This window comes from Gobio gobio (genome assembly GCF_949357685.1).
Source record: "Gobio gobio genome assembly, chromosome: 10".
NCBI lineage: Eukaryota > Metazoa > Chordata > Actinopteri > Cypriniformes > Gobionidae > Gobio > Gobio gobio.
The window spans coordinates 110593-124720 of record NC_137116.1 but is presented as its reverse complement, the minus strand read 5'-3'; the positions used below and the strand labels follow the sequence as shown (position 1 = coordinate 124720).

Sequence of the window (14128 nt, the reverse complement as noted above, 5' to 3'; positions counted from 1 at the left end):
TTCTTTGTCTGAAGGAGACATGCAGGCAGGTCCGAGGCATGGCAACGAGACACAGTGTCTTGTTCCCCTTCTCAGGGAACCATGGTTACAGTCTTAACCTGAGACATTCCCTTTCGAAGTGGAACCTGAGACCTAGATCGCTGTGGGATGTACTTACTGAATACCGTCGACTGCGCACTCGTCTCTCTAAATTTTCTAACCACCATTTCTTCAAGTGCCTCTCTATCACCACTATTGCAGCCATTGCATGACCAATGGCAGCGGCTGTTTGTTTAGTGATTCGGAGGGCTAAGTCCATGGTGTGGCTTAGCTCAGGGACTGCTTCAGGGGACAACCCCTGCCCCGATCCAGATCTCTCAGCAGATCCGCTGTAACAGAGATGTGTAAGACCCCACCGGCCTGACCTGCTGCCACATATGCCCTGCAATTCAAGCGTGAGGTGGTCTGTAGTTACTTACACTGTGTCTACAATGGACACGACAAAGTGACCATTGCAAATTCATCTGTCCTTCCTATGAGATGTATCTTGAGTACACATCCAGTGTAGACAACATCACTAATTATAATGGGTTCTATCGTCTTTTGTCACGTCGCATTGCGCCACTTGCATCCGGTGAAGACATGGTGTTTTATGGCAGGGCAGGAACCTTCAATGCTTGCACACTGGTGTCATCCTCAAATATCCATGCTCGCTCAATCCCTCCACATTGACATAATTCAAATGACGAAAAGGATGGAGGTTTCTTCTACGACTTCTACACTTCCAGGTGGAGATCGAAGAGAAATGTAAGGCTCGTGTAAGGCTCGATTATGGCAAATCTAGCTGTGGAAACCATCTTTTGAAAAAAATTATTTGAAGTGCAATTGGATTTTTTTAGTTTGGCTCACGTCCCAATTGATTACATGGAAAGGGCGGGGTTTATGACCAATATTGCAGCCAGCCACCAGGGGGTGATCGAAATGTTTTGGATTCACTTTTCAGGACGTGTGCAGTACACTTGGCACAAGCGCTATCTTCGCCCTCTTCAACCACATCTGCCTCCTCCTGGCTGGATGGTGCCAGCAACATGCTATCTGCTGGATCAGATGATGCTAAATGGACTGTTACGGCATATGTTTACACATGCTTCAGACACCGGTCACAGACATTGCATTCCCAATAGCGTCAATCCAAGACTTAGTGATGAGTTCCACTTCGAAAGGGAATTGCAATGGAGCACAAAAAGGAAAAATTTAAAGAGCAAGCAAGACTGCCCAAAATTACAGCTTAATTATTTCAACCACACAGCAACCTTTTTTACATTATGTCACGACTTACTGCCCCTGCAGTACCATTGGCCAAAATACTACAGATGTAGTGACAAGCGTAGAACTACAGGCATTGTTATTAGTGTGAAATTAGAGTATATCCCAGGTTAATAATTGCATTACTTTCACAGCAATTTCACAGTTGGACTTGTATCTAATTGCACTTTCAGAAATTTCTTGTAAAATCTACAGTACTTTACTAGAAATTTTTGTCATGTTTTTACAATTGAACTGTAAAAAAAGGCTTGGTTGTACTGTGCGTTTACAGTAAAATGTACACATAAATTGCTAAAAAACGAACAATATCATACTGTATTTCTACAGTGCACATGTACTATGAAGGCACCCATTCAAATCAGTTTTCTTTTGGTGCGTCCCCACCTATCTATCCACTATTCTATGACATTTTGTAGAATACATTTGTTGATAAAAAGCAACTTTTGATACTTGTTGGTTTTATCTGTTTTGCTGATTTTTGGTTCACTTTTAGCTATTTGTTTTGGTTTATTTTGTAATGTTCGAGCTTATCTTTTATATTTTTTATCTCCTATTTTTATATCGTTATTTTATAAAAAATGTATTTAAGTGTCACCATTGTTTTGTTTTGTATGTTGAGTGCTGATGTCACACCTTTCAAAGATGTATATCAGCAGTTGCTTCACTGTTGTGAAAGATCTGTCTACAAACAGTTATGAATTTAAAATAAGTTATTGGTAAATATTTATGCTTAAATAATGTTAAAATAAAATCTTCGTATTTGGGCTCAGAATAGTTTGCCTAACTTAAAATATAAAATAAAAAGCCCCTATCAGCTTATTTTTATTCAAGCTTATCAATAAAAAGCGAACAAGCTTGCTTCTGACTTGGCTAGAAATTTTAATATGAATATATTCTGTTCCAAGATCCCAAACAAATGGAACACTGATCACCCTTATGGTGAATTCAAAACAATTACAGTGGTAAACAATTGAAGTTATTACAGCGACATGGTTAAAGACAAATGTATAATGTGAATTCACAGTAAAAAAAAAAAAAAAAAAAAAAAAAAGAGCAACAAATTACTGTGATCCTAGCATCATTTTGTTGAATCGCAGTAATTTGCAAGAAAATGTCCCAGCATGCATTGATTTCACAATGAATTTCTGACTACAGTAATTTATTGTAAAATAATACCCTTTAATCCTGTAAAATCCTGGCATTTTTACAGTGTACAATCAAATTTGTAGCTTTGCATTAGCCACCACTATCACCAAAAAAGAAAATAATTAAATAATATGACAGAAAGAAGCTTCTTACACCCTTTCAGATAGACCCCATATTAATTTACCGGTAACACTTTACAATAAGGTTTCATTTGTTAATATTAGCTAACTACTTTAGTTAACATGAAATAAGAAATAACAATACTTTTACAGCGTTTATTTATTTTAATGTTCATCTCAACATTTACTAATACATTATTAAAATCAAATGTTGTATTTGTTAACATTAGTTAATGCACTGTGATCTAACAAACAATGAACAGCTAAATTTTTATTAACTAACATTGATAAAGATTAACAAAACAATCTGTAACAAATGTATTGCTCAATGTTAGTTAATGTTAGTTAATACATTAACTAATGTTAATAAATAAGACCCTATTGTAAAGTGTTACCAATTTAGTATAATTTTCTGTACCCAAGAAAATACCAAATGGTATTTTGTTTTGCAATTATGGTTACCTTGTAAAAAATTTTTTACAGGGAATATTAAAACATCTTATTTATCTGGATTCCCATCAAAAATATCTAGAGGTCACATGATAATTATATGATTAATTTGCTTAATCACAAACAATTAGTAAACTTAAGCTGTCATTATGTATTGCTGAATGTAGGTGTTAAGTGTCTGACTTTGCTGTTAGCTTCATTACTCTTCCTGCTATTTGGCACCATTTCTAAGTTTGCAGTCATAAGAAATATGTGCAAGAAATGGATTTTGTGATCTTAATTTTTTACCAGTGCTCTGTTTCTTTTCAGACAGTTTGCCTTGTGTAACCCAACTCAGTTGTATGTATAAGGGTTGCTTGTAATTGTGTCTCACTCAAATGCATGCTAAGCTCAGCTGCCTGTGCTAATAGCTGATCTCATCTGTCATCCTGCTGTGTGTGCCCCCATTTTGCGTTAAGATCAGCATTTCACATTGCCCTACAACTTTTAAAGTTCTGAAAAGAAAAAAAATCGTTTGTACCCCTTAGAGAATCTTTTGCACTAAAACAAATTTGAGGGAATTTTAATTGGTAAATGGCAACAGTAAGTCATGATTTTCAGTACAAGACACTTCAATGGATTCTAATGATTTCAAATAAAGCATTTTTGATGACCTCCAATTCTAATGCGGACCCCGTAAACCTATAAAAGGGATTTTTTTCCTACCTATTCGTCTGTCTGTCTGTCTGTCTGTCTGTGTATTTTGAGCACACTGATTTTTAATCCTGATATATATGCTTTCTGCGTTTGCAGAAAACAGCCAGGATGGAGGCATTCATCCGGACTTAATATTTGACAGACCATTTGACTATAGCTCCGCTGGTGATATCATGACGGTAGACCGTATTGCCAAATACGAATTCTCAACCTTAGAAAGGGGGGGCCCCCAGGGTTATCCATTGAGGGAGCTTCAGGAAGATAAAATGCACTATTTGCAGGTATATTTCCATTGATTTTGTTTTCAAATTGATATTTTCTTTATTTTTAATAAAAAATGTGCATGTTGCAATGGCCCTCCACCTCAGTATTTGCAAAACTTATATAGTCACTATTATAATCACCTCTTTTACTGGAATCATTTAACATTCCTGTTGTCTTACCTATTAGACTTTTAAAACGTCAAGATTGGAAATTGGTGACTTATTTTGTTTGAGAAATTTTTGGAAAATATGATCTAACAAACACTTTTGTTTTCTTCACCCCAGTGGCTTACTGTTGCAGGGCTCATGTGACGACTGCCACTGATGCCTTTTCAGTTTATATTTTAACGTTTTTATTTAAAAGCTTGAAGTCATTGCAAATATAAATGAGTAAAAAAAAAAAAATAATCAAATACTAGTCTGAATTCAAAACATGTGACTAATCATGTGACATGTTGTGAAAATCCCATGACATAGATACTATGACCCATGACTAGACCCATCATGATTTGAACCACTTCTACAAGGAAATAGGACTATAAAGGCTTTAAATAAGAGTTCATAATTTAGACTGCCAGTAAGTTTGAAAGGTGTGCAATGCTTTACTTCAAACTTTTAACCTTTTTACATTCAAATGATTACTTCACATACTGCCCATAAACGCTCACATGTAACCTCCACATGTAACTTTTATTGGCCTGGATTATCAGTTTCACATATTATAAATCTTTCTCTCTGTATAAATAATTACCAATTATTAAAAAGATGCCTGACTGGAATTAAAATTTGGACTTGGAGGTTAAATGTGGAGAATATGCCATAAATGTGTACGCCAAACACTTCCCAAAGCTCTGTTAGACAATGTGCAGTGCTTGACTACTTTTCATTGCTGATTTTATTGCTATATACATTGCACGAATCAACTTTTGAAGTTCTCTTCAAAGTTTATAAAACATTGTGTGTTTTAGAATTGCTCCAAAGACGTTCGGCAAAAAACACTGATGCTTATTGATAAAGAATTCAAAACCAGTGATCCTACATTAGAACATTATTGGTACTATTATACAGAATCAATGTTCTTTTTCAATTTCACCAGTGTTTTCCATCATCATCATCGAGTATCAGAATGTCATAATAATTGGGAAGTACAAGCTGTTATTGTTTTTGCTGTCAAGCTATTAACAATAAATGCTTCCAGACAATAATATTTACCACTGTCAAACAATTGGAAAGTAATTCCATCTTTATCTTTATTTGAGACAAAATATTGTTTTGTCAGTGGGTAGTATATTTAAAGCTATAGTAAATTTAAAATGACAAGCAAAATGGACATATCATTTTAATCAGCTGAGTATCAAGGTTCAAAAATGTAAAATGCCAAATTGTAAAAATGTTCAAATGTTCGTTATAGCTGGTCCTGTATCATAATATAATATATAATTACGCTTGTCCATTAGTTTATATATTTAAACAGTTAAAATCATCAGTATTGTAGTAATCACTGAGCTATTACGAAATCATACAAAAAACAAACCAACTGAATGGCATTGCTTTGATGCTTTGCTTCCCTCTACTGGCCAGAGTATAGTAAAGATCTCATAATCCATAGGACTTCTTTGTAAACTGCCGTCTCATTCCTTCATTAACCAATACAGTTGCTTCCATGCTAGGCTTGTGCTGTATGCTTTGATAGTGTACTAAAAGTTATTTTGAATACTAAAAACTAATTTTATGTCTTTCCTGTGTAGTTCTCAGAACAATGTGGAATGTGAGTATCTGTTTGAAGAATGAGTGTTTATAAACTAAACAAAATTAACTTAATTTTGGATTAAAACGTTTTAAAGGACATCCTTATTAAAAGAAAAAAAATCGATGAATATTAGTAGGCTACTTTAAAGTGAAAGCAGGCCTGTGTTGCCAGTATATGTAGTTCACAAAATTCCATTGATTTTGACCTCATAAGAGATGCAAAAGCATATGTTTTTAGATTGATCCAAAAGCAGACATTAGTAGAGTTTTGCTTTTAGAAATGTACTGGTTCATTTGTCTGTGTGTTACTCCAGGTGCCCCCTACAAGAAGATACTCCCACGACGAAACCGACATGTGGACCACCAGTCAGATCCCGTCTTACCTGCATCGCTGGGGCTCCACAGAGGACATCATTGGCATCCCGCAATGCAGCTTGCCACGCCACGAGAGACGTCGGAGCAGCCCGGCATCTTACCATGTGGAGAGCCACCCTCACCGCAAACGGAGGCGATCAGAGGACATGCATTCACTCAAGCAGATTCCACGAATCGAGCGTTATGAGGACGATTTCAAGTGCTTTAGCCGCGACGAAGTGATTAATTTCATTGACGAGACACCACTGGCTAGTCCAATGCGGAGCCCGCGCCGAGCCTCCGCGATCTCTCTGGTCCCAGAGACGTTTGAGCAGCACATCGTCTTGTTGCCGCATTTTCCACTCACGCACTTTGAGCGTGAGCCTCAAGCGTTGAGACGCTGCTCTGACCATGGCAAAGGAGCCACACCAACTGAGATCCCTCAGGATACATTGAGAAAGGCGAAGGGCGGTAGCGACAGCAGGAGTGCAGCCAGCGAAGGCTCGGGCATTAAGGGATGCCTTGAGTATAGGCATGATGGCAAGCATGCATCAGAGCTGGTTCTGTTGGGCCAGGGTGGACAGACAGGGAATCAGTCTTCTTCAAGTATTAGGACAGGACAGGTAGATGCATCTGCTTGGGTGGACCAGAAACACCTGTCTAAAGGCGAAAACAAAGGAAGCACAAATAGTTTTATAATTTCACAATCTGCATCGTCAGGCTATATCACTTTTCACTCCGAATCCATAGGATCCACAAACTAAGGAACAATTTTATGAATATTATAAAACAGTCCCTGATATGCTCATTAGTATTAAAGTTTTGACTAAGTGGAATGTTTTTGTAGTCTAGAAACTAGGCTTTTTGAGATGTGGTTGATTCAAAATGGCATAGGGACAGCATTGGTTTGTTGTTACTGATACGAGGCTGGATTATGGGCTTGGCCAGATGGGGCCAGTTCACCTCCAAGCCAAGGGAATCTGAACAGTAGGTAAGAGTCCTGGAGCTCAGCACTTGTAGTGTGAGATGATTACAAGGCCTTCTGTTCATACATGTAAGCTTATAACTGAGGCCCTCTATTTAAAAGACAGTTTTCAGCTTTTACGTTTCAATGATAATTTAATGTTCCGGACAAAATACTGCCTTTCTTGACTAGTCCTATACAAAGTGATAGAACAGGCCCTTATTCCATAGGGTAGGCCTGGGAGTTCATTCTTTATTCAAATACTTTTAAAATGTCATACATTCATGTCTAAAGATGCATAGATGCATACTATGTTTAGCCATCTAAGACCCTGTCCACATGAACACGGTTTGGCTGTTCGTCCACACGCAAATGCAGTATCCAGTCACTGAAACAATTATTTTTTTTTTTACTCCTGGGGTGAAGATTTTTAGAAACTCAGTGTTGTCGCGTGGACAGTGAAACCGGAGATTTTGGCTTGTTACGTCAAAACCGGAACCGGCAGTAACCTTTTTTCCAGGCTTCTAATTGGCCAACATGGCTTCACTGTTAGGATTATATTGCCACCTGTTGGTTTGGCATGCTATTGACAGCGCTTCATAGTGTGTTTTTGCGTTTTTATGTGCACACAATTGTTTTTAAACGGAAAAGGAAATACCCCTGTATGCGTGGACTAGGCCTAATAATAGCCAAACAAAACATATGTTTCCTTATTTCATTGTTTCTGTATTGGCTAAATTGCCCTTGTCTGTTATTACATATGGGAAGAGATGCATTCAAAGACATGTATCCAGTAGACCATGATCCAGATAATTATGTAGCGATATATCATTATATTGCTTTTGAGGGGATTCATATTTCAGTAAATAGTAATAGATTTCTGATTTCAGATTTTATTCCATCAATTTAATGAAACCTCAAAGGTCAACTTGGTTGTGTTAAAGGTTAGCAGTAAGTTATATAGTGTTTCTTTACAACACTTTAGCTCAGAGAGCTTTTAGCCGATTCTTTAACTGTGTTTTTGTTGTTTCTGGTGGTGTGGCATGTTTTTAATATTTTAGTTTTTAATATTTAAGTAAAACAAGATATTTTGTTATATCGTTTGAATTCATATTTTTGAAACAAAAGTTTCTCTTTGTAGACCCAGACCTGCTTACCAATAGCCTAAAAAAATTTCATTTCACAGATATGTTTTAACGAGTTTGTGTTAAGTGCTTTGTGAAGATTGAAAATGTATATCCGATGCATTGTTATTCTCATGATTACAGTCTTATTTGTCTGGTAGCCCGTAACAAAGTATGATATGAAAAGTGACACTATTTAAAAAAACATCCATAACCTGCACCAACATGCATCAACATGCACTTTTTACAAAACAAGTGACATAATCGTGCCATGTGGAGAAAATTACTTTTTGAAAGATGTCTTATTTGATTTGTTAGCAGAGATCACTGAATCAGAATTGGATATTTGTTGTATTATTTTTGTTGTAAATGACTACATTTTCTACACTTATCCCAAGGTTTCAGATTTTTAAATGATTTGTTTTTGTTAATTTATATAAAAAAAAATCAATTGCTTGCTGCCAGCATGCATTTCTGTACGTTTCATACAGCCATATACTGGTGTTGAAATATCAAATGGTACTTTATACCTAGGCAGCTGTATGTGGGAAACAACTAGGACATTCTTAAAATTTCATGTGGGAAACTGCAGATTACCCCCTCGTAGTCTAATATACATTAAGGTCATCAATAAGAGTCTTCCTCCTCCTATACTCTGGATGGCTGTACAAGTCCATTGACTAAAATCAAGACTTTTTTTTATATAACCACTTATATATGATGTACCGGTATTTCACAATTATCTAGAATGATATGTAGCACTGAAACCTAAACATGCCATAGATATGAGCCTACATTTATGGTGAGAATTATCACTATTGCAGTAGCACAGTGGGTATTTTAAATAATTTAGAATATGAATGCAAACAAGAGTTGTTTCAAACAAGCTTATATTATACATAAAAAAATATAATATAATGAAACTTTAAAGCTACTTCAAAGGTAATTTTTTTTTTAATTATATATACAGTATATATATATATATATATATATATATATATATATATATATATATATATATATATATATATATATATATATATATATGTATGTGTGTGTGTGTGTGTGTTTTACCTTTGAAGCAGCTTTAAAGTTTCATTATATTATATTTTTTATATTATCTCTCCCTATATCAAAGTGTTTTTGCTTACTGGTTAACACTTTACAATAAGGTTGTATTTGTTAACATTAGTTAATGCATTAGTTAACATCAATTAACCATGAACAATGCCTGTAGCTTTACTGTTTTTGTAAGGTTATCTTACTGTACATATTTACATTAGTATACGTAGCATTTGACACACACTAAGGATGAACTCACGTCTTACTCTAAATGTAAAAATGCTGTTTTGTACCTTATCAACATTATTTAATAGTAAGGCATTGATTTGGGCTGTTGGTAAACACAATTCTACAGTGGAAACCATGTTTATACTCAGTTTACTATCATTCCTTACATTCAACAAAGCATTTATTAATGGATTTTGTGACCCTTATTTTAATGTGTACACTATTTCAACATTAACTGATGTGTTATGAACATTTGTAGAGACTTTTATTAACATGACTTACCATGTAAGATAACAATAAAATAGGTGATTTCTACAGGCATTGTGTGTAGAATAGCACAATGTTGCCAAAGCATTAAAGGCACAGTATGTAAGTTTCGCCACTAGAGGTCGCTAATTCGAAATAATAACAAAGGTATAGCTTGTGACACTGTGAATAAGCTTGGAATCATGGGAGTTGTCGTCTTCACCTCCACAGCTAACGGAAAGTAATCCGACTGGTCTCAGGCATAAATCGTGTGCATGGATGAGCTAATGTATTAAAGTTGTATTAATGTTACAGTGGTATGAAGCAGGGCGTGGCCAAGAGCCTAGGACATTTTACGTTGCAGTTTTTATTATGCTTAAATGCCGCAGTCGACCGCTGCCGCTCCTTTCATTTTGTTGTTTAATGGCTCGTTTCCACCGAGTGGTGCGGTACAGTTCAGCACATAACAGTACGATTTGGGACCGTAAACCCGGATCAGACTTGTATTTCCACCGCCAACACTGCCCTTATGATAGGCGTGGTGTAGCAAACAACGTCATTCTCTCACAAAGAAGAAAGCGACACAATAAACAACAATGGATGACATACAGCAGATTTTGTTCTTGCTTCTTGGCATGTGGCTGTTGTCACAAGAAGACACCCTTTATTTGAGCCAAGGCTGCAGGCTGCAAGGGAAAACACAGACGATAAAAGCATGCGCAAGTGACGATTCTGTCAACCAATCAACGTTCTGCAGTGAGTTTCAGCTTCACTGTGCTAAGTACCCCAACAGAAGGGTGCCAAAACGGTGGTATGGTACAGTTCGGTATTAGGGTACCATTCACATCTTCTGACCATGGAAACGGCAAAAATTGCGAACCGTACTGACCTGTACTGAACTGTACAGCTCAGTGGAAACAAGCCTTAAGCATATTTTACAATTAAAATAATGATTAAAATTACGTTTAACATTTGGCTCCTTCTCTTAACTTGAATTTTCTTAGTTACGTTCGATCACCTAAATTCACATTAAATCCTGTGCTGAATTACTAATACAGGTCACTTTATTTCACTTGATTTAAAATTGTGGGTTTACTCAGCACTGTTTTACTTAGTCAAAACAATCATACTAAAAATACATTTGAGTGTGTTGAAAGTTATGTTAACGTTACTTTGTGCGATATTAGTGAATTTCCTAAACGTTATTTAGGGAGGAGCGAGCCCATCTAATCTTCCAATCAACAGCCAACAGCCACAGTATTGTTGTGCTTTCCCGTGTTCAGTATATTAGTGTCCGTGGAGGCGTAAAGAGAAGCACACAACAAAGAGGATCCGTTTCGGGAACTTTACTTAACTTAATAAGTAACACGTTACAATAGTGTGGGGTTTTATGCTCTTGCCCAGCGCTGATGGGTTTGTTTACAACCATCAGCACCGAAGCCTGCGAGCATACCGACGCTAGACGTAAAACAAAACAATGAACTAATCCCCACGTAATGACGTAGCCACATCAGATTGGATAATACAGAACACATATACATCCAGGTAAAATAACTGTAACAAACAATGCATGTACTTAACAACACTATAACACCACTCCCCTTTTTTAGCTCTGCAGAGTCCCTTCTGCACCACTGAGGGTGAACAGTTAACGTTTTGTCTTTATATATATTTTTTTTCAGTCCATATAACGACTTGGGGCTCGAACAAGTCGCCCTCTTTTTGTCTTCGTTCCCTCTTTTCCACAGGAATTAGGATCACAGTTAGAGTCCATTAATGGAAGGGTTGAAGGCTCTTCTGACACAGGGTTGTCAGAGAGTGAAGGGTTTTGCGCTTCTGCTTCTGTGGCTACAGGTACCTGAGCAGTTATTGGAACCAGCGAGCCTTCCTCGGTGCAGGTGGATTTGTGTCGCAGACGCTGCATCCAGGCAGGTATGTGGTCACTTAGATAGGGTTGTAAGCGATCATGATGTAGCACTTTCTCACTCCGTCTGTCCCTGACTCGATAGAGCACCGGTCCAAGGCATGCTGTGACGATGAATGGCCCCTACCACGGGGCTTGTAGTTTTGGACTGTAGCCCTTTCTCCTGCTACTGACACTCACTAAAACAAGATCACCTACTTGGTAGGACTTCTCTCTGGCTCGCAAGTTATAGACCTTCTTCTGGCGAGTCTGAGCAGAGTGTAAGTTCTTGCGCGCCATTTGATGAGCCTGCTGCAGGTTAGCTTGCAGTTCCTGGTCAAACTCAGATGGAACCTTAGCTTCCCTGGTAACCTCAGCTGTCCTTAGCCAGATGTCATATGGCTGGAAAACTTCTCGCCCCAGCATCAGCTGATTTGGTGTGAAGCCTGTCGCTGAATGCACAGTGCTTCTGTATGCTGCAGTGAGTAAGGGAAGATGTTCATCCCAATTCCGCTGACTTTGGTCCACGTAACACCGTATCATCTGTAAGACGGTTCTATTGAATCTTTCCACTTGCCCGTTCGAAGCTGGATGATATGGTGGGGTCCGGGTCTCGGTTACTTGCAGCAGGCGACAAACCTCTGTGAACAGCGAACTCTCAAAGTTCCGTCCTTGGTCAGTGTGAATCTCAAGGGGAGCCCCAAAGTGTGAGATGAAATCAAACACCAACCTCTTTGCTGTTGTCTCCGCTCCTTGTTCGGGGATAGGGAAGGCCTCTACCCAGCGGGTAAACTGGTCAATTAAAACGAGGATGTACCTGTTGCCTGACTTGGATTCTGGGAATGGTCCTAGGACATCAAGGTGGAGTCGGTCCATAGGCGCTCCAGCCTGGTAGTTCTGGAGCTTGGCCCTGCCCCTTGGACTAGTTGTCTTACAGGAACAACACTGTGGGCATTTCTTGACGAACAGACGTATATCATTCCCCATATTGTACCAGTAGTAATGCCTGCGGAGGCGCATGAGTGTCTTTTCCTCCCCTGCATGACCCGCTTGCGCTGGATTGTGATAGGCTTGGAGAACCTCATTCTTTAGGGAAACAGGAACAAGTAAGCGCAGAGTCGACATACCTCCAGTGACATCATCCCAACGGTAATAGAGGATCCCATCTCGCATCTCCACTTGAGACCAACACAGCCAATACTTGCGAACCGCAGGGCTCTGCATCATGACCTCTTCCTTAACAGGAAAAGAACCATCAGACATCCATTTATGGAGAACTGAAAGGTCTGGGTCAGCTAACTGTTCTTCCCTGAGACGTTCGAGGCCCAGGGGCTGCAGCCAGTTTGAGGAAGGACCTGGGTTGTCATCATCTACTTCATTAACATGACTGGGAGTGTTAGTGCAACTACCCTCATTCTGACAGTTAAGAGTGTGTGCGCCTTACCGCCAAGGGGATAACATCATCAACATCTTCCTCGAATCTTGCCCACTGATGGTGGAGTTTCCGGCAGAAGGGACAGCCCTTGCACGGCAAGCTATCTAGCTCTCTTCCTGCTTGATAACAGTCACAAGTTTCCTCATTCAGAGTCTTTTGGGACAGAGCGTCAGCATTGGAATGGTGTGTACCTGGCCTATGCTCGATGACAAAATTGTACTGGCTGAGTTCTTCAAGACACCTAGCCAGTTGGCCTTCTGGTCGTTTAAACCTGTATAGCCATGTTAGACTGCTGTGATCCGTCCTGAGTATGAAGTTAGACCCCAGCAAATAGTGGCGGAATTGTCTTGTGAACCTGACAACTGCTAGGAGTTCCTTACGTGTGACACAGTACCTCTGGTGAGCTGGTGTGAGGAGACAGGTGGCAAATTAGATAACTTTCTCTTCCCCCCACTGTAACTGTGAAAGCACTGCTCCAATGCTCTGATTGGATGCATCAATGTCCAGGACAAACTGTCCTGATATAATTGGGAACACCAAGATGGGTGCAGTTGTGAGACTCCTTTTAAGGTGTTCGAAGGCCTTTTGCTGCTCTTGATCCCAGGACAAGGGAGCCCCTTTCTTGAGTAGCATTGTCAAGGGTGGAGTGATTTCAGCAAACTTGTCAACAAACCTCCTGTAATAGTTGCAGAGACCCAGGAAAGACTGTTCCTGGACGCTGGTTGGGGTCTTCCAGTCCTTAACGTCATTAATGAGGGCTGGATTGGTCTTAATTTCTTCGCCGCTCACAACGTGACCAAGAAACATGACTTCATCTCTTAGCAGCTGGCATTTTGAGGGCTTCAGCTTCAGTCCATATTCCTGCAGCCTCTGAAAAACCTCTGCAAGGCGCTCAATACACTGTTCCACATCTTCACCGAAGATTATTATGTCATCCAGGTATATCAGCAAAGTGTCCCACTGCAACCCTCGTAGAACCAGCTACATGGCCCTCTGGAATGTGCTGGGTGCGTTACACAATCCAAATGGCATTCTGGTGTACTCATACAGTCCATACCTCGTCACAAAAGCAGTCTTGGATCTA

The 14128-nt window shown here is 38.9% G+C and overlaps 1 protein-coding gene across 1 annotated transcript in view; it reads left to right on the top strand.

The window, feature by feature from the left end:
* Positions 1 to 8633, top strand: part of gpr153 (G protein-coupled receptor 153) — a 245067-nt gene extending 236434 nt beyond the window's left edge. The window contains exons 5-6 of the mRNA XM_079826838.1: positions 3813 to 3997; positions 6043 to 8633. Of these exons, the coding sequence (XP_079682964.1) occupies positions 3813 to 3997; positions 6043 to 6846 (989 nt within the window). The 3' untranslated portion in view covers positions 6847 to 8633. The remainder of the gene's footprint in view (positions 1 to 3812; positions 3998 to 6042) is intronic.
* The last annotated feature ends 5495 nt before the right edge of the window (positions 8634 to 14128 follow it).